Source organism: Lingula anatina, chromosome 5 (genome assembly GCF_051362555.1).
Source record: "Lingula anatina isolate TDL-2025a chromosome 5, LinAna3.0, whole genome shotgun sequence".
NCBI classification, from domain to species: domain Eukaryota; kingdom Metazoa; phylum Brachiopoda; class Lingulata; order Lingulida; family Lingulidae; genus Lingula; species Lingula anatina.
This window is the reverse complement of record NC_141771.1, coordinates 23,765,207-23,787,255: the sequence shown is the minus strand read 5'-3', so window position 1 is coordinate 23,787,255 and position 22,049 is coordinate 23,765,207. Positions and strand designations below refer to the sequence as shown.

General features: G+C 38.4%; 1 protein-coding gene across 1 annotated transcript; it reads right to left on the bottom strand.

Moving 5' to 3' along the window:
• Positions 1–11,687: 11,687 nt before the first annotated feature.
• LOC147761949 (uncharacterized) lies at positions 11,688–18,667 on the bottom strand. The gene is made up of 4 exons (XM_087013873.1): positions 17,924–18,667; positions 15,111–15,474; positions 12,860–13,008; positions 11,688–12,361 (listed from the first exon to the last, which is right to left on the bottom strand). Exons 1-4 carry the CDS (start codon positions 18,254–18,256, stop codon positions 12,140–12,142), a joined length of 1,068 nt encoding a protein of 355 aa, XP_086869999.1. The 5' UTR covers positions 18,257–18,667; the 3' UTR covers positions 11,688–12,139.
• Positions 18,668–22,049: the final 3,382 nt, after the last annotated feature.

Sequence of the window (22,049 nt, the reverse complement as noted above, 5' to 3'; positions counted from 1 at the left end):
ATACGGTATCACCGCGTCACCATGTTCAATATGACCTTTAGGGTACGTACGGATAAAATTTAGTCCCAAAATATTACACGTCCCTATACTCCCGTTACCGATAGATACATAAAGGAAAAACGGAAAAAACGTCTTTTTAGATTTAAATACCGATAGATCCGATTTTTTTCTGCTGTCCTATATATTTGCGTTCCTATAGATATGACGTCCTCATAAACCCACGTCCTTTAAATCCGCATACCTATAGATCCACGTATTTTTAGATCCAAATACCGATAGATCCATTACAGGTACACTATTGCTCGAAATAGTTGGTATACTACTCAGTACATAAAATGCACTTCTTTAAAACGGCAGTACGCAGTCAGCAATATATTATTCTACTAGATCGTTTTCACACAATACTCAGTGAAAGAACATAAAAAGAACAAAAGTGTGTTCTATATTTCACAGCGTCAGAACACTGTTTAAAGCGTTCTCAAAATGCAACATTCGAACACGTAAAAAGTGTTCTGAATTTACATGTAAATGTGTTCTAAACAAAACAAAACAAAAAAGAACATAAAAATGTGTTCTAAAGTTCACAACGCAAGTTGATATGGGCCTTTTAGCCGATTACGATGTCAGATAGATGGATCTAGCGGTACCTGGATCTAAAGATACGTGGGTTTATAGGAATCTGTTGGTGGATCTATCGGAACGTAAATTTAACGAGACGTAAATCTATTGAGACGTGTATGTATAGAGACGTATCTATCGGGGCGAATATTTTATTGGGACGTTTATCTATATGGCGGACCCCGACCTTTAGTCCCCCATGTGACACAGACGCAAAACGAAAGTTCAGACGAAGTCACCCTATAGAATGGTAAAAATCAATCGGTACACAAATATGTTGAAACAATTGAAGAAAAATGAAACGAAACTCATTATTTCTCACCTTCATACAAAGAAGATAAACAATCCTGTGACGGTTAAATCGAGGGAATTACACCTGTGCCCTGCATCCTATCTCGTCAGCGTCATTGCGTGACATGTTATCAGAATGGGCCACCCGCCAGTTTGAGCTGGTTTTTTTAGTGTGTAAAAGAAGCCATTCGTGTGTAGACGTCATCAGTTAGTGAGTATGGAAGAAGATCGCTATCGATGTATAATTTTCACGCGGCATTTTAAAGTCGTCTGATAAGAATCGATCTCTGAAGTTTCAGCGTTGCGAACGTAATATTGGGACGCGGTGAAGAAATATCGACCTTGCTGAGCAATAAATGTGAAATTCTTAAGAAAACTGATATTATCATGGATTTCGTGACACAAACTAACCGAAATACTACTTTGGACGATTGAACAGTTTTAATACGGAAAGATAGGATTAGATGAAATTTTCATCGGGGTGGGACACCGCATGTATCGTAAGTTAAGCTAATTTTGTGATCATTTTTCAGTGACTTCAAATAAATTTTTATTTAAATAACCATTTGCACATTCTGTTTATTATATCTTCTTGCAGTAGGTGTATTCCCTGCTTCAATAATTCATTCAAACCCTAAACAAACTGTTCCTAAATAGAGGTAGGGTCGAAATTCCACAAAAAAAGACGCCATTTTGAGGGTAATTTCGATATATTTTCTGCTTTTTCTCTTCTTTTGCTTTTATAACAATATCCTCCTTGCTCATGCAGCTTCTTTGATTTGTTAATGAAACATACACAACGATGTCATGAGAATTATGTCGGCTATCTAAATTTAAATAACATTTTTGTTATGGTCCCCCCGCAGTGCACCACTAGCAAAGAATGACTGATGTTAAAATGTGTTTCCATATCAAGTGCAAATGAGTGGGTGTGCAACCATGTAAACAGTCCAAAAACAGGGGAAAAATTAAGTGTTCGTCTTTTCGGTTGAGGGGAACTTGTGAATATATCATAAAGCAGACTGCTGGAGAGCACACAGCAATTAATCAAATGTACGTTTAATAACTCTGGGGGTTATTCAGCAGAACAGAAAGCTTTTGGAAAGGGAGCCGCTGGCTGAAACGGTCGATATCGTAGTTACGCAAGCTCGGTGTAGGTATTCTCTTGTGCAAATAAAAAATGTATGTGAAATGCAAATTGAAATTGAAATATATCATAGGAAAGTAGTTTTTGTCCGAAATCGGTAGCTTTTACAACTTCAGTTTGTCCTAAGGAGCATTCAGATCCAGGCATAGCACCAGCTTGATTCTGCGTTATGGAGCAACTAATTAAGCCGAGCGCACGCTAAAGTTAGTTACCCCCTTTTGCCCACAATCTAGGGGGGCGTGCCAGACAATTAAGCTGATGATATTGGTTGCACTCTCAGAGAGAATTCTCGCTGAGTTGGATCGATCCAGCTGGTATTATGTCTAAATCTAAATGCCCCTTTACACTGGACGACGTCCTTTCTGCGTCCTTTGTGAGACAATGAAAGTGGCATAGCTGTGGTCGTAGAAAAAAGGCACAACCTTCGCTTTGGTTGCAAAATGAATGCTTAATTATAGGCCGGTTGTCGGCACATAAAGTATTATTTTTTAAACTCTCAAACGGGGCTGTACAACGGGACAAGGATAATCATATTCACATTGTTGCTGAGTAAAACTGGAGTTAAATCCAAATCGACCATCAACTACTTGAAAAACGATCAGATTTTCATTATTTCTGTACGCTCATCCCCAAGTTTAAGGATATTGCAACCCTTTATTATCATCCAGAAACCGAAAATGAGTTGTTCCTGCATCTAATTATTCAATAACGCATCTATAGTGGTGCTTTTTTTACAACAATGAAAAACCCTTTGAATTATAAAATGTCGGTGTTTATATTTTTCGTTGCAATGCCTAAGCATATGCTTTAATCGTCAGGTTAAAACCTTTCTATTTTTAGGTGAGATAGCCATCGGTATGGGGCGTAAATTTCTCCCTGAACATTAATTTATCACGAAAACTGACTAATTTGACCACAAGTGTATAGGCAACAATCCCAAGCAGAAATTTTGGTATAAATGTTTTTGTTGTTGAGTTATTAGCCCCTGATTACAGATTTTCATTTATCAAATACATTATTTTGCTTTATCAACGATAAAATCTGAACTACGACTTTTAATAAAAATTGCTGGCATGGTTTTGTAGTACTAAATATTGTCATAAAATCGGCGTTAACAGAGAAATTTGAAAAAAAAAGATTTTTCAGTTTTTTTACCCCCAAATTGCAATTATGACGTCACCCGTGAGGAAACATATGTGTAAATAGTAATTAATTTATTCACTGAACACTGAAGATTGCAAAGGGTTACATACCCTTATATGCCATGACAGGTTAGAACTAGAAAAAGCAAATTTAATTTTCGTATCAACTAGTCTCGAAACATTCAAAAGAAAATTTAATTTAAAAAACAAAAGAAAATAATGATAAAAATAACGTTCGTTCGCTGACGCAGATTTTCGTCTGCTTAAAGAATATGTATATAAAATAAACAGAAAAAAGACTGAATGGTTTATTTCGATATGACAAACGACCCCCCCCCCCCCCCCCCCCCCCCCGCACACACACATCTCCACAACTAACCCGACAGATACATACCACATGATGTGCTTGACATTTGCAGAGAAGTAAATTATCTTATTACACAACTGACGGTTGTTATAATATTGGTTAGTATAAACGGAATAATGACATGTCTATATACCAAAATCTCGTGAATGTTCACTTCAGAAGGCCAAGCCATGGGAGTTTCCCGCCAAAATGAATTTTAAAGGTTCCCTCTGTGCGTTTGAAAATAAATCCCCCACAGTCATATTCATATCCTACAAAGCTTATTATAGGAAAGTTTGGCGTAGTCAAACGAGATTTTATGGCGACAACAATCTTCAGAGCTTATTTACGCACATGCGCATTCTGCACATGCTCAATTCTACCTAGAGGGGTGGTCCCAATTGAGGCACATGTTGCTACTTATACCATGGGGTGTCACTGCCTGACCCATTTTGCGCTCGATTCATTCTGTTGACGCGCACGATACATTTAAGCTGCAAGTTATCTCCAACCTTCAACTTAAACCTTCAGTTAAGAAAATTTCACCCACCGCCTTCCCCGTCTCCTCCATCATACCACAATTGTTTCCTCTGCCGACAAAACTTTGCTTGCATTATATTTGACCATCATACTGCGTGCGTTTTTCTTTGATTTTTCAGTTTTGTATACCTGTCAGGAACACCACTGTCCCGTGAAAGTGCCGGTACACAGTCCTTTACCGGTCATGCCCCAGCGAAATCTTCCTATGTGTTCTTCCGGTCGGAGACTTACCTTCTATATGTTAAACTTAAACACCTTCAACTGAAGGACGGACTCCGCTTGCGTCAATCTGTGGCCCACAACGCCCTGCCGCATCTGCAAGATCTTCCTAGTCCAGAGGAAAAGGTGCAATCGGATGAGGGTTTACAGTGCGCATGACTTAACAGGTTTTAAAGGCTACCTCTATACTGGCCAGTCATCAGCCCAGCAAGCCTTGCGGGTTAATCATACATTATTACAGACATAAGGTGTGAAGAGTTTCGATTTTTCATCTGTAGCCATGAAATACCGATCATCTGCTGCTGATCAAGAAGCGACTGTTCATCCTTATATTCTCCTGAAGTCAGAGGATATTGGGTCAACTTTTATGAATGTCCGACAATGTCCCAAGAAATATTTGGACTCCATTTAAAGGATTACTTCTGCATAAACCAAACAGGGGCCCAGCAAGCCTTGCGGTTCCATTCTTGATCTGTACTCACTGCAGAGGTCATTGGAACAGCAGTATAAAAATATCTGACATACACGGTTTAAGGGGCCACGTGGGCCCCATTCCCGGTTTTTGCTTACAAAACTTTTATTCATTCCAGCATGTTGTGACAGGAGTGTTGCAAAAAATCCGACTTGCCTACCTGCTGCCTCATGTTGTATGGAAATTTTGACTCTATTTTAAAGACCCATTCATGCTTTTCTCATATTATGGCCCAGCAAGCTTTGCGGGTCCATCTGAACATTGGTTGAAGTCAGGATTGTAATGGGAACATTCGTTTAAGAACATACCTATCTACGTTATCCCCGAGATTATATTCTTTGTTTATGTTTTATTCTGCTGTTGAAAACTATAAACTAGAAAGAAATTGCTCTTCTGCATAATATCACTTGAAACTGTTAACTTTTATACTAATCAACAAGTACGGCGCAAGCTAGGATAGCATGGCAATTATAGAGAGTGAATTCACTCTTCCAGCTGTTTTCAGCATATGGGAAAAACTGAACCTCCCCCCTTCCTTAAAAAGGGAGTAGGGGTTAGGTCACCCGCTAACAGCATTGTCATGCCGGTATTTATGTAGAATTGTATTGTGAGTCCTGCAATGCATTGACCTTGCCTTTGCCATCAGACAAGCTAAATTAGATGCACTACTGTTGTCAAATAATTGCTTATCGTGGATCACAGCTTACGATAACCGTCGCATAGTGGGGGCCTCTTTGCAACCCCACAAACGAAATTTGTGCAAAATTATTTGAAAATAATAATTTTTGCTGACTCGTCACATCATAATTATTAGGATGATGAGTCTTATTTAATATTTCATATTTAATTTTTATCCCTAAGGCCATAACATTTAATGCAGGCAACAATTTGCTACGTTGTTATTATTGTTAAAATTATTAGGATAGTGAGTTTATATAATAAAAGCGGCCTTGTTTGGCCAAATCACGAACAACCGATAGACTTTGTTGCCTTCTCTTTTGTTACGAATGGGACTATGCAAGTTTGTGGTACACTGGGATGGAGGAGACATAAATTTAAGTATTCAGACTCATAACGCTATAAAACCTATTTAGATAAATGTTTATCTGAAGCGTATCTAGCGTCGTTAATATCTACTCAGCCTTATCGGGTAGCCATCGCCAGCTTACGCGTCTGTATTAGAGGGCCAAGTTGCATAACACCCAGCCATTTTGTTTTGCAAAAACGAGGCAATGCACGGGGCGACAGATGTCGTTACTTAGACCAGTCAATCATTTTAAACTAGAGTATCAAATTTAAAATGGAATAAAACATCAAATACAATTGAAGGCAGAGCTCGAGTTATATAATTAAGAAGTTGGAGAAATATTGGTCTTTACCTCAGGACAATCCATTTGGGTTGAAAAACATCATTGGGTGACCCTTTAAGCTAAATTATAAAATTTATTATATTATACATTATATGTTTTTAGTTTATTCAGTACCCACAACTAATTACCACAAAACTGGACGGAATCTTCAGATGGACTATTGGTCTAGAACGAACCATATGGATTTCATTAGGATCATGTCAAGTGTCTTTATGTATAAAACTCAAATGTTTTGTGATATGGGCAACTTTTTAAAAAATTTTATATATTTTTTTATAGTCTAGTAAATATTTGTAAGGGAATTGCTCTTCTTTTTGGAAAAGTATGTTCTTTTATTTCTTAATTATTTGATGTTATCTTATCGAATTTTGTGAGCTATTACGAAGTCACGGCTTCCTCCAACTTGCTCAGTTTCAACAAGATCAGGTAATTGTTTTTTATTATTATTTTGTAGGTGCTTGAAACAATAACCAATAAACACAATGAAAAATCTTATTTAAGGGCCTGGGCTGTGGGTAGGCAATTCAGGGAGTCTCTAGATATACTGCAAGTTTTCTGTATTTAAACGGGTTTGCCGGCTACAACCTTGCATAGAATAACTACCCATGGACGACTGATAAGTCAAACAAAATCACACCGAATAAAATGTCAACATAGATCCGTTTGGAAAAAAGATTTCATATTTCACAAATTGTAGATAATGATGTTTTACACAGTGTGAAGTTTACAAGAGCTCTTGTTTATAGAATATTCTCACGTGGTGCATGTTACACCTCAGTGGGAGACTAATGAAGGAAGGGAGTTTTTTCATGACGATCGCTTATGACCTGTTGCAAGTGGGGAAACCAGCCATAAGATTCTCTCGTACCTGGAAGAAAGGGTGAACAGGTTCAGCGTTAATTCGCACCGCCACGCCAACTCTGCGTTGATTTTGCCTCCGATACCGCGATGTTCTTTCAAAGTATGCGGCAGTTTGAATAAGCAAATTTATCCGGGTGGGTAATTATTGTTAAAAAATCGCTTGGTTCTCAAAATTAAAAGACTTTTAAAACAGACTATTCTAATTCAATTGTATTTAATTATTGAGAATGCTCGCACCCATGAAATTGTTCTGTATGTTATATATTTTTCGCACACCTAGGCTAGAATTGCGTTTTTTAATAAATTAGTTTAAATCACCGCTAACACATTCGTGTACTTGGAGCAGCTTTCGAGGAGCAATGCCATATTTACAACGCCAAACTTTGGAACCTTTAATTATAAAGAGAATGATACATGTTAAAGCTAATATACACACCTCGTCATTCATGGCACTGTTTCATATGAAAGTTGGGCAGAGGATTGCAACTGTTTCAGAGACAGTATGATACATGTTTACTGTGGTTGGTTACTGTGGTTGGACTTGGGAAATTTTTAATAAAAGGGCAAAGTGATTGTTATATACTTAGGGTAGCGCATTGGAATATAAATTCCGTAAAAAACAAATTAGAAAACACTGATGTAAAAACATTATTAAACCAAGCGGATATAATTTTATTGAATGAAACAAAAACAGGCATGATGTTTTATATCCCCGGCTATAAAACGTATCTTAGTGGCGGGGAAAATCGTCACCGAGGAGGTTGCGCAGTGCTTTTGCGGAATAGCCTTGACTCTCAGATTGCGCAAATGAACTGTTCTAAAACAGACATGATAACTTTCAGTTTAAAGCCTTATCCTGACGTTATCTTTGTGTCATGTTACATATCCCCCAAAGGGCCACCTTATTTTAATGTAGACACAATCTCTGAGCTAAGCAGTCTCGTGAACAACGACGTAGTCCAAAACAACAAGTCCCTTGTATTACTGGGAGACACAAACTCTCGTTTCTCACATCTGCGAAAATCGTTTTCAAATTCTCTAGGCAGGGGCTACTCATATAGGATGCCAAACGATAAGGTGAAAACTCCAAACGAAAACGCAGTACTTATCGCGGGAGCATTGAAACCGTTAGTGCTGGTGAACGGCCTACAGTGCAACAGAAAAAACTATCCGTGCGATCTTACTTTTAGAATGAGAGATAGATGGATATCTGAGTTAGACCATTGCTTCATATCACCCGACCTAATACATTGTGTTTTAGAGTTGGATATCATGCGTAACCTCACCTTACCATCCAACCACGCACCAATTTTCATCAAATTTGACACGCGCGGATGGTCATCGAGAAGGGGAACGCTTTTAAACGCTACGCTAGAACGCGCTCAGTTGTTATGTGATCACACCACAAGCGGTGAAGCCGCCAGAAACGCGAAAGTTCACAAGCACTTCACATGGTCGAGTGTAGACCACAAAACATTCTATGAATCAATCGAACGGACCGACCCACCTGATATTGATACAGAAAATTTCGATGTGAACAAAATCTGTAACGAATTAGATCTAAAGATGCGCGAGGCATTAACCGCAGCATCGACCTGTCAAACCAATAATGCGACAGACAGAACTTCTAGTCCATGGAAGAACATCGCAATGATTCATGACTCAAGAGCCTTGTGGCAGAGAATAAATTGGAACGGAACCGTTAAGTCGCGGAGCGAACCTGAGAACATAACCCCCAGCGAATCAGATTTTAAAGTGCACTTCGAGAATCTACTAGCCCCAGCCGGAGCGGAACCGGCTCCCAACGAGATCGCGTGCCCCTACGTCCCAATCACCGACGATCCTATAAATCCAGGGGAGATAGTGGATGCTATAAGGTGCGTAAAAAGTGACAAGAGCGGTGGTCCATCAGGAATCCCCACGGGGTACTGAAAGCATTCTCCGCCAAGTGGTTAATTTTTATCACCATTATATTTAACCTAATATTTGTTAACACAGTTGTGCCAACTACATGGACTGTGTCGAGACTAGTAGTTTTATTCAAGAAAGGCGCACGGGACGTCTGCGGAAATTATAGGGGGATCTCGATTATGGACACGTTTGCCAAGTTGTACGACCTTGTATTGTGTAAACGGCTCGAAAAATGGTTTAAACCTCACAGAGAACAAGCAGGGGCCCAAAAAGGCAGAAGCTGCTCCGAACATATTCTCACTCTCCGTTTATTGATCGATTACGCAATGTGCAAACGTCAAAAACTGTACATTATCTACGTGGACTTTACTAAAGCTTATGACAAACTTCCAAGGGACTCCCTCATTAAAGCCTTGTGCAGCCGGGGGTGCGGTCACGCGATGACCGCCGCCATCGCAGCTATGTACTCGAATACAAAACTAGCACTCGGGACCGCGATGATTTCAACTAAAATAGGAGTACTCCAAGGATCACCGTCGAGCTGTTTTCTATTCACTATGTACATCGACCAATTAGTGCGCGACCTGCGTGATCACTGTCAGCCGGACGGCTACCTCGGCCGACTGCACGCCCTACTACTTATGGACGATACTATTTTACTTTCCACAACCAGAGAAGGGATCACGCACAAATTTAACATCTTAAAAAACTTTTGTTTGCAGTCTGGGATGGTAATTAATGAAACAAAGACACAGTTTATGGTTATCAACGGTGACGCTAGCGACCGGGAGACAATTTATGTGCCAGGCTACAATGTGGAAAATTGCGAATTATATACATACTTAGGCGCCGTGTTTAGCCAGGACGGCAGAGTCTCCACCTCCGTAAAAGAACAGGTATTACACAAACAATCACATTTATTCAAATTTGCCGCATTTATACAAAAAAAACCAGGACTTCCCTTTTTGGATAAAACGTAAAGTGCTTGACGCCGCTCTTATGAGCTCCATTTTGTACGGCTGCGAGGCATGGCTGTGCGGCGGCGCTATGCCAGCCAATGTTATATACCTGGCAGCATTAAAAATCCTACTGGGAGTTAGGACATCGACGCCTAACGACCTCGTATTAGCAGAACTCGGTGTTCCTTCGTTGTCAGCCAGAGTTAAGAAAACGCAGAAAACATTTATGTCCAAAGTACTTTCTGAAAGATCAGATCTACCAGACGACCCCCTGATGACTGTGTGGACACTCTGTAAAAATGCCCGGACGAAGGGCGCCAATTACTTGACCAACGTGCTAAACGAGGTTGATGACATTTGTATCTCTGACATCACTAAGAGACAGTTAGCTATTAAGAACTCCCGAAGTAGTAAAAGTGTGTTTTATACCGAGATAAACCCCAGTGTGAGCGTACACGCCATGTACGAAGGGGCGGTTCGGGAGGAGGACAGAATCCCAGCCTCTAGATTAAGATTATCTGCACACAGTCTGGCTATCGAGACAGGCAGATGGGCGAAAAAGCCACGCGAACAAAGACTCTGTGAGTGCGGCAACATACAAACGGAGAAACACGCAATATGTGATTGTATTTATACGGCTGATTGCCGCAACAAATTCCCTACAATAGACTTTACAAACTTAGAAAGGGTTTTCAATGGCCCTGTTAATGACGTATGCAGATGTATAAGAATGTGTTTAACTAAATATTAAAGAAAAACGAAAGAAAGGTCAAACCCGTATACAACAAAAGCTTTGCCCGCGCAATGTAATTCGTTTTGCTTATATGGGAATAAAATTAACTAACTAACTACTGACAGGTGGTTAAAACTACTCTAATAATTGTATACACGGCTTCACAATTTGGTTTACGTTAAAATGTTAAAATGTGAACTAATTAAATGTCTGGACGGGAATTGTAAAGGTTGATATGCATAACTTTGATAGTTAATGTACAAATAATTGTGGTGCTATTTTATTTACTCTGAGTGTGTCATTATTGTTACTCGTACGCCTTATCTGTGATAAAACACATCGCAATGTAATCAGTCGCTGGCTCCATTTTTAATAAGCATTTTTACTGAGCATTGGAAAACATGAACATTCGATGGCAGAAATGGTATCTTACGATGGTACACGATGGGTTGAAGATATGAGACCCAATTACAGAAGTTGCTTTCACGTCAAAGATATACAGTATGTAGGGTGTTATTCCTCTGCTAAGTCCACTTTACCCATACCGTTACTGCAACGGCGCAGGCGGCTGAGAAGCACTGTGTCTGAAGGACGACATTGTGGTGGAAATGAAGTGGAGTCTTTTCGACAATTTGACTTTTTTTCATAAACTGTTATAAACAGAAAGCGTGAGCATGTTTATTACAAAGAAAAACATTTCAACAGTGAGGCACATTATCAAATGGAAACAAAGACACATATTTTGGTAAAAAAAATGTCATTTTTTTGCAGTACCGTCCCAGCAGGCATAGTCGCGTTGGATCAACGTTGAAAACAGGTTGATACGTTGAATTGCCGTTGATCTACCTAAATTCAACGTAAATCAACGTTGATCCAGCCACGTCCAAACACTGTCATAATGTGACGTTGACTAAACGTTGTATTTTGGTCATGTGTGTGTGTTTAGCAGTAGGACATGTTTGATGGCTAAATATATGTAGGGTATAAATGTATGGCATTTAAGTTAAAATTTTCAAGGTTTATATATATATATATATATATATATATATATATATATATATATATATATATATATATATATATATATATATTCTGCCAAAAAACTCCCAAAACTGAGTGTTGCGTTTATTTTTTTCTTGAGTATATAAATCCGCCCCTGATAAAGGCAAAATACACATGTTACTCAAAGGAAAGCCCGATGAATTTACCTTTAAATACATATAATCAACAGAACATTTCCAATATAATTTTTCAAAACAACACCAGAAAGCAAATTGAATAAAATCAACCAGACGGTAAACACCCATGAAGCTTTGTCAATTTCACCATTGTTTATTTCAAACAGCGTACTTATCGGGCATGCAGAGTAGTTTAAATCCTGTGCTGCCGTCTATCCAAACAGGGGCGTGGGTTCCACAGTGACGAGTAGGCAGTCACTGTATAAAGATAAGCAGACCCAGTAAATTTAATAGGAATGTCTTGAGCCAGTTTTACATGGAAATGTCCTCATATGTCTGCATATGTCTTATATCAATATTCGCCACAGTAGGCAAGAAAACATGTATAAGTTGGTGGTAGATAATACAGGAAAAATCCCCCGCAGTTGCGCACTCGAACCTTCATAGACCACTCGCAGCAATCACCAGACCAGCTTGCGCATGCTTGACGGTCGACAGCGCCATCTTCTGGTGAGGGGTCAGTGCCGTTTATCCACACTGGGGCGTGGGTTCCACATTGAAATGCACGCAAGCACTACATAAAGATAAAGCAGAGAGGATAATGAACGAAGATCGACTTGGTTGATGAGTAATTCTTTTAATTGTCTATTTCAGAATTTTGCAGGTACATATAGTTATTTTTGTCATCAAATTGCCAAATTGAATTTTGTGAAGATGTGAAATATCAACCAATCAAAACAGCGGAAAATCCCATTGTGGGCCCTGGGCTGTGGATAGACAACAGAGGGGGTGGTCTGGAATTACTCTAATGCGTCTCTTAATAAACAATAGTGTTGACAGCCAAACCTCATATGCGTTTAGGAATTAAAGTTTGCCGGTTGTATTTTAAGCCTGGCAATGCATTATCATGCATCCGGTAATGAACTAAATATTACTGAAATCTATTGAATAATACATGTAGTCCGCATATTTCCTTCTTATGAGCAATTTTATTGTTACACCCCCCCCCCCCCCATCACACACACACACACACACACACACACACACACACACAACCTGCTGATATTCTTACCCTGTTTGGCATTTTGGTCCCAGCTGCCCCCGAGAACCGATACCACTGAGTAACCCACCCGTCCCTTTCACAGTGGGCCGGATAATCTACAGCTGAAGGGAAGTTCACGTTTCTCCACCACTGGTCCAACACCGCGTACGAAGAACATGCTACAAAATGAGCATTAAAGCATTAATTGATTGAAACCTTTAGACACGCAAAAAGACGAATATAATTACTTTGTAATGTATTGGGCAATTGATTTGAATTATTGTTTCTTATATTATTTGAAATGGCTCCATAATTTAAAGACAATAATAAAACACTATATAGATATTTATAAATCTGTAAATAAAAAAAAAAAACAGAAAGACGACCGTTTACATCTACATAAAGTGAATGAATCAGTGTTGAAAGAAATCTTTATAAAAACCCTCACACTTGTTAAAAATACCAAATTGCAATTGGCGTATATATCAAAGTTGGTTTTTATCCAATAGAAATTGATTGTTCTAGATTAGACTAGCAACGTTTTCCTAGTTCTGCATAAATATTGGCCAGGTTTCACAAGGCTGTCTTAATTAATTAATTAATTAATTAATTAATTAATTAATTAATTAATTAATTAATTAATTATATTAAATTATTACATGAATTAATTAAAGTTCCAAATGTAAACAAATAGATTAGCAGAACATGAAGAAAGAAAGAAAAGAGAAATGAACAATGACACGTCTCCGTCGACAAAATCCTGTCAAGGCAACTGAAACCGAGGCCAGTTCCTGACGCTGGTTGGAGAAAGGTGGATAAAAAAACAGAAGGCTTGCTCGTGACAGCTTAAAAACAGACATTTCCTAAAAGGAACGTCGAGGTCAAGGTCGTGTATGCAAATGCGGCATAAAGGTACACAAGGTGTAGAGATATAGAGGCAGGTTAAAAAATTAATGAATTTACTTGGCGAATGATAAAGCCTCGGTCACAACCGGCCTAACGGGCTCTTACGGGCTGTTTGCGTCCAAATTTTGAGCAGAATCTCACGTCCCACGCAAGTACCTCTTACGTAATTTCGAGTTCGCAGACAGCCCGTAAGCACGAACTGAGGATGTTGGACATGTCCAAAAGATTCTACGAATAGCCTGCTAACAGCGAGGCCACAAGCGTAACTTGCTCCCCTCGCACGAAGTTCCGCGTTGTGGAAGAAGCACGTCGCAAGCAATGAAGGACTAAGTGCCCTTTGTGTGTTGAGTACAATTTCCACGGTCATCGCTCCTTGCAATTAGCGTCCCTGCTTGAAAGGATATCTCATGTGGCCTTTGCGACTCGCAAGGCAGACTTTTCTCTACCTCTACGAACTCCACGGCCTCCGCAACACCCAAAAATCGCGGAGGACGTACGATCCTGAAATTCGTGCGCCCGTTTGTGACCGAGGCTTTAAAAACTAACACAAAGTGGGTGTAAGAAAAGACATGACAAAATTGTTCACTTTGCCCTCTGGGAATTACATCGTGTATGCTTATTCTATGATTTCAAGTATTACAAGAGGTGGTACATTACAGGGTTGAGCCAGATTGTGGAAAATGTTGCTGAGGAGACACTGTTGGAAGTTGACATATTTTTTGACTGAGTGATAAAAATCAGACGAAATGACATGGTTGTTGCTGACAACAGGAATAATGAGACAAATGTAATATTCCTGGTCATTTTAGACTAAAAGAGAAAGAAATGGATAATTGGATGGTATACAGAACACAAGAGCATATGATTGGTGAAATTGACGCTGCCTATAGGTTAAATAATAAAAAAAGGAGTGAAGTGAGTAGTTTTTCCATGTTGGGGGGAGTGTGGACTCCATGCGGTGTGAAGTTGTGACATGTTTGTTGGTCACACGTGGTTTGAATGTAATGTAAAACTGTAAAATAAAATAAAAAAAAATTGAACCAGCGCAAGTTTTTATTTACTTTTAACTTCTACAGATAACATTAAACAAATGACTTTACTTGGATCGGCGGCCATTTTGCGGAAGGTGCTGTCCATCTAAGTTCAGTGGTAGTGACTTGTCAGATACCAGTGTAATTACCAGTAGAAGCTGTGTGTGACATGCAGCAAACAACAACAACAACGACAACAACAACAACAGAATATAAGAAGAAGAAGAAAAAGAAGAAGAAGAAGAAAAGACTCAGAGATGGAAAGCGTTTACCATGAAATTTAAGATGATTTACATAATGTGGGGTTTAAAACATTATTTGAGAAAGACGTTTATGTAACTTACGCGAGAGCTTCATGGTTGTGCTGGGCATCTCATCAGTTGTGCTCTGCATCACGTCAGTTGTGCTCTGCATCACGTCAGTTGTGATGGGCATCTCGTCAGTTGTGATGGGCATCTCGTCAGTTGTGATGGGCATCACGTCAGTTGTGATGGGCATCTCGTCACTTGTGCTGTGAATCACGTCAGTTGTGATGGGCATTTCGTCAGTTGTGATGGGCATCTCGTCAGTTGTGATGGGCATCACGTCAGTTGTTTTAGCTATCGTAGTGGTTGTAGTAGGCGTTGTGGTTGTTGTTGGCGCCGTGGTGGCAGTTGATGGCGTAGTAGTCGGACGTGCGACTGCTATATAGTTTGACTCAGCGCGGTCCTTAAATGCAAAAAGAAGCTCATTTTACCGGGACCGTCGAGCCTAAACTTTAAGAAGCTCTTTCCCCTGATAAAATCTGGGCTAATCAACATTATTTTGATCCCACTCTTGGCAAAATACCGCAAAATATTGCTCAATTCTTGGACGTGTGGTAAATGAGATATAGTTGTATTTTATTATCTATATTTTGTGAAATACAGTATATCTGAGGATGATACTTTTAAAGGTGTTTGATGTTTAAAGAAAAGGCATGAAGATTGATTTAGAAACATTTACTTAAGAAATATTAAATTAAAAGATGCCATTTATTAGTGTGTCATTTAAATTATCTACAACATTGGTCAAAAAGGTTGTCCCACCCCCATTTCCCTGTACTTTTATTTAAAAATGATCACCTTACAGCTGTAAATTGTTAGAAATAGTGCTTTTTATTACGGATACCGTGTCTAACATGATTAATGGATAAAAAAATTACAAAAAAGTGGTGAAAATATACATATTTTATACCATTTAGTAAAATTTATAAGAGGTACCCCCTCAAATCGACTGTTTCACTGTGACTTCTACAGATGTAAAGAAATGTCTATAAAATTGAAAAGAAGCCATCAAATGACACCAAATTCACACACATTTAGCATTAGGGTGTGCTCGTTAAAGAACACGTGGCTACGGAATATGGGGGGGGGGGGGGCAGGGATTTAGAATTTTCCACACTGGTAGGGGGACACCCCCCCCCCCCCCTTGGGGGCTTCGCCCCCTCGGGTCCGCTGACTCCCCCCCCCCTTGCATTTTGCTCAGGCTACGGCCCTGTTAGCGGATTAAAATACCGCACGACCTCCAAGGAACCCACTGTAAACAGCAAAACATCGTCGTATGTTTTCCTAATGAAATGGGGATCATGACCGTTTCTGGGTAGAAAACGGAAACCGCGTGGGTTTCTTTACCTGGGTTAGATTTCACCTGTACCGTCCAACTAGTCAAAACAGAGTTAACAGACATCAAGAAGAGGCCTACGACGAAGCGTGTGCCGTGTCTAAAGTAACAAGGGTCATTGACAGCGTCAGTATTTGGAGTGAATACCACATGTGACAAAACATCAATTGTAGTCGTCGACGAAAACCTGAACCAGATCAAACAAATAAATAATATTGTAACCACTTGACTATCATTTGATAGGGGGCACCTTAGGAACAATTTTAGGTAGCAGCCAGAAGAGGTCCGGCGTAACAGCAACCGTTGCTGTGACTATAGACACTGACATGAGACTCCTTTGTGAGGCGTGTAACTCTTTTACAGCAGATAATTAGGAAAATATGGTTATCCAAATAGTTTTAAATGGTTGTCGTATGGCATGGAATAGGCAATGTATTTTGTGTGTGCATCGCTGGCGAATTCAATCAATGAACTGATGTCACAATGACATCAAAGAGATGATTAACCGCTATTAAACCACGATTTTAACCCTTATTTTTCCATTTATCAGTCAGCAAAAAAGAAAAACCTGATAAAAAATGATTTGGAAAAAAATATTCCATACTTAATGTCATGTCTGCATGATTGTCTGTGTAATGAATCAACCTGATTTACTTCACTGAGATGACTACAACGGAAATTTGACATGTGGCCGATACCGCCATATCTTACGTCCTTCATAACTTTAGTCAAAAGAAAAAATAATTCTGGAGCACAGTGTTCAGTAGTTCAAGGAGTATATACCAGAATGATATTGCTTATAGACTATGCTTATAGACATAGAGTGTCTCTGTGTTCTTTTTAAGTTTTATACATGTGATAAACTGTAATCAGATAGAGACCAATAAACTTTCAATTTTTATTTGAGTTTGTGTTTTTTAATTAACCTCCCTTGCTCTTTCATATCACTTTTATTCAGTAAAAAAAGGCATTCTAAGCATTTTCTTCATTCTTATACTTCCATAAATATTTTAGGAAATTATAATAGTTATCACTTAAATAACTTGATTTCCTGTCCATGGGGAAAAGAAAAAAATCAATTTATAACATTTCATTTTCTTTTAAAATGTAAATTGGAAAGACTTGCTTTATACGGAAAACGTTTCTTTTTACCTACATGTACATGTCTGCCCGTCCTCCCATGTATGGGACGCCTATTATTTGACTATTTATTTGTATTTGAAATAAAGTTTGATGATCCCAGCCTAGATCCCAGCTAAAACCATCTTTGCAATAAAAAAAGTTAGATGCTGGAATTAAATGGACCACTGAACTATCCAGCATGCCAACCCAAACAATATTTAATTAACAACTCTTTTTTTCTGTCTATATCATTTCGTTTGTGGTATCGCTATCCCTTCTTTGTAACTAAGACGTGTTTTTTAAACGATTTGTAGATAAAAATTATCTCCCTCTCTCACTCTTTTTTTAAAACACAGTGTAATGAAAATAATAGAAAAGAGAAATATGTTCTTACCGATGTGTAGTAGACGCAGGTTTCTCCCATCGTTGCTGAGTTTTTATCGAGCATCTGAGACGACATCTCACACTTGCCTGTTGTCTCGTCAAAGGCTACAGAGACGCAGTCGGGGAAATTAATGCACTCTTTAACGCAGCATAATATGCAACCTGCCTCAATGTCGGCAAAGTGCACAGAAGGCTCGTGATCATAAGTACCCTGATTTCGTGGACATATTTTCTTGGGTTGTTTTGTGAAGGTGACACATTTGTTGCACCGCTTTTCTTGGTTGGATTGTCCTATAATTGTAAACAACACGAAGAGGTGTCCGAGTTTAGTCATTAACTTCATGGTCTTCTTTGTGTAAGTTCTTCATGGATTTTGCAAAGGTAGCACTTTCTGTGGACTTCTTTTACACTGTGACGTCAGTTTTAAAGCAAAGACAATCAACGTTTTAACAATCGGCTAGATGCTTTTGCTAATTCTGAATAATATTGACTCTGGTTGCTTTAGCATCGACGCCTGATATCACAGCTGGTAGGAGACAGTCGCCGCTTTAAAACATCCACCTACAGAGTTACTCATGCGCGGTTTGAAAGAGCGTCCGTATCTACCTTGTCAGCATGAGCTGAGTAGATAACTGAGACTTTCCACTCTCTCTCAGGGCTGCCGATAAATCATGTGCTCGCTAAGCAAATCTTTGCACCCTTTTCTGGTATCTGAAGTATTAATTGTTCCCAGAATTGTCAGCATTACTGAGCCTGTCTGTTGGTTCCGCACGACGCGTCTCTTTTCACGTCCCCGTTTGTAGAGCAGATCGATGAAAAATCTCGTTTTATGAGAACTTTAAAGACTGATGAAGCTTCTTTGAAAACTATCATTATGTATTTTTAAAATTATTGATTTTGCCTTTTAAAACTTTACAGAAAACGGCGTAACACTGTATTATCTCAATGATTGCAGTTTTATTTACTATTATCGATCCGTGTTTTATTATTTTTGTTTGTTTTGTGGTCTTTATAAAAAAGGAGCATTTTCAAGATACTGTTTGATGACGTTTTTGGTATGTCATTACTCATCTAAATAACATTATTAGCTTTTTAGTTGGTAAATCAATTCGAGTAAGCAAAGTGATATTTTGTGAAAAACCTAAATAATCATAAAATGTTAATTTACAAATGGGTATTCACGACTTGCATGTCTAGCTGAAGGGTATTCCTAGTGTCGGTAAATAACTTAATAGTCCAATGTCTGTCAGTACAGACAGCGAATGGCAGCAATATTCGGGATTATTTGACGTGGGTTTCGGAGCCCGCTGAAGTGCCCCTATTTTTTTTTTTTTTTTTTTTTTTTTTTTTTTTTAGAAGGTGAACGATGTCATTTGGTACTATTTAGAACTATGGTTCAGCTAGTCAAAATTCTAATTCCAAGAGGGGACCATTGGTGTGACTTTTTTTCAGAAATCGAAGGGGTCAGGACCCCCCTGACACCCCTCTAAGTCCACCACTGATATTATACTGATTAATTAAGCTTTCACAAGATATCAATGAACCTTGGTCACCCTATTGGTACCAACGGGTCAGAATTTAATAAAAGACGTAAAACGTATTCACAAACACGTCACTGTGATATTGATTCCTTATAAACAAATCATGTTGTAAATTGACTGTGCCAAGTTTAATCTATAATTGATTGCCAACAATAATAAGAATAACAGAGGCCCATACTTGATAAGTGAAAGTGAGATAAATTGCAGTTCCTAGTGATCAATCACAATAAATGGAATAGTAAATATAACATGAGCTTTCGTGACTGTTTTATTTTACCTTGAAATGAGTTTTGACAAAAAGTGGCACAATTATTAAATTAACACACAAATCATGTCAACAGTCTCTCTTATTGTGTGACTTTGTTCGTTTCTACGAATGGCCTCTGCTTTCTTACGAAGAAAATGAAGCTCTATTTTCCTCTTTACACGGGTCCCATTTTTTCTTTTTTGTTACACTTGATAGACACTTTTTTATTTTCCAAGATGAGTGAAACATTTATATTATTTAGCTTGATTGGTGAGACAGCCCATTCCCGCCTTTGTGAAACCGGTGATTCGTGATTTTCAGGATTTTCGACTTGCATGATCAGTGAGATATAAATAAAAGTTTTATTTACTGTGATTTGTGAATTGATTATTTTTATTTCTCAAACTGTGATCACCCCCCCCCATGGGATCCTCCTTTACGGCCTTGGACGGTAACCACTCGCTACTTTTAACTTCGGTTTTATAGTTGAGAATAGGCCAACAACGATTACTGATAAGTTTTTCATACTTTATTAGTTGGCAAAGATTCCATTAAACTACTATGATTTTTTTATCAATGTTCAAGATCAAAAATGGTTTTTAGAAAGGTAAGTTTCGAATTGAGGTCATGTTGTCCTTCCGTTCAAAACAACACCCTATATGAGTCTTCCCCATTTGGGGATGCAATCTTGATATTTGCTTTTGAGCATGAATTTGAAATAATGACGTTAAACATCTCATTGAAAACATCGAATGCATCTGAAACAGCTGGCTGAGAAAAACGACTTAGACTCCGTTCACATGAAAAATCTATTTTCTAAAAATCTATTTTCTATCCTTGGTATCTTGTGATCACTCCGAGCGCAGCCGAGAATTAATTACAGCTTTGGAAGTAACTGGCTCGCGCTGCCAGTAATTACGCCGCGGGGTATTCAGGGCACAGACAGTGATCACATGATACGCGAATAGAAAATAGATTTTTAGAAAATAGATTTTTCATGTGAACGAAACCTTACTGGAAGGTGCCATGTTAGATACTGGGGTATACAGTGATGATTCTTTTTCATCATCGTCATCAACGAGGCAACAAAAAGTGTGTTTTTTATGATGTAACATACATAAACCCCATAACAAACGTACATTAACTTGGAAACCATAAGAACGCTTTCCAATACGTTGCTTTCGTCTCTTGGTATAATGACTCGTGCTGAGAGGCGTGAAGAAATGCTCGATAGCATATTCATATAATATATTCATGTTAAAATGTGTTTCCATAACAAATGCAATTGAGTGGGTGAGCGACCATGTAAACAGTTCAAAAACAAGGGAAAAGTTAAGTGTTCGTCTTTTCGTTTGAGGGGAACTTGTGAATATTTCATAAAGCAGACTGTGGGAGAGCACACAGCAATTTATCAAATGTACCTCGAATAACTGTTAGGGTTATTCAGCAAATACAAAAGCAATCTGTAGGTATAGTCTTGTGCAAATAAAAAATGTATGGGAAATGCATTCAAAATGGAAATATATCACAGGAAAGCAGTTTTTGTCCGAAATCGGTAGCTTTTGCAACTTCATATATATTTTTTCGTTGCAATGCCTATAAGCATAAGCTTTAATCGTCAAGTTAAAACATTTTTATTTTGAGGTGAGATAGAAATCGGTATGGGGCGTAATTGTCTCCCTGAACACGATTTTATCACGACAATTGGCAGGTATAAAAGATTGTTTTTGTTGTGGAGTTATGAGCCCTAATTACAGATTTTCATTAAACAAAGACATTGTTTTGCTTTATCAACGATAAAATCTGAACTACGACTTTTAAGAAAAACTGCTGCCAGGGTTTTCTAGTGCTAAATATTGTTATTAAATCGGCGTTGACAGAGAAATTTTAGAAAAAGATTTTTCAGTTTTTGACCACAAAATCGCAAAATCGTGAGGTAACATATGCGAAATGGTAATTAATTTACTCACTAAGCACTGAAGATTTATTAATTATCCAAAAATGTAGTAAAGGCAGTAAATAAAGAGTTTTGTGCGAAATGTGACAATATCCTTATATACCATCACAGGTTAGTACTAGAAAAAGCAAATTTAATTTTCGTATCAACTAGTCTCGAAAAGGTTAAAATATATTAAAAAAGGAAATAATGATGAAAACAAGGTTCGTTCGTTGACACAGATCTCCGTCTGCTTAAAAAATCTGTATATAAGATGAAAAAAAAAGACAGAATGGTTTATTTCGATATCACAAACGACCCCCCCCCCTCCCACACACACACACATCTCCACAACTAACCCGACAGATATATGTCAAATGATATACTTGACATTTGCGGAGAAGTCAATTAT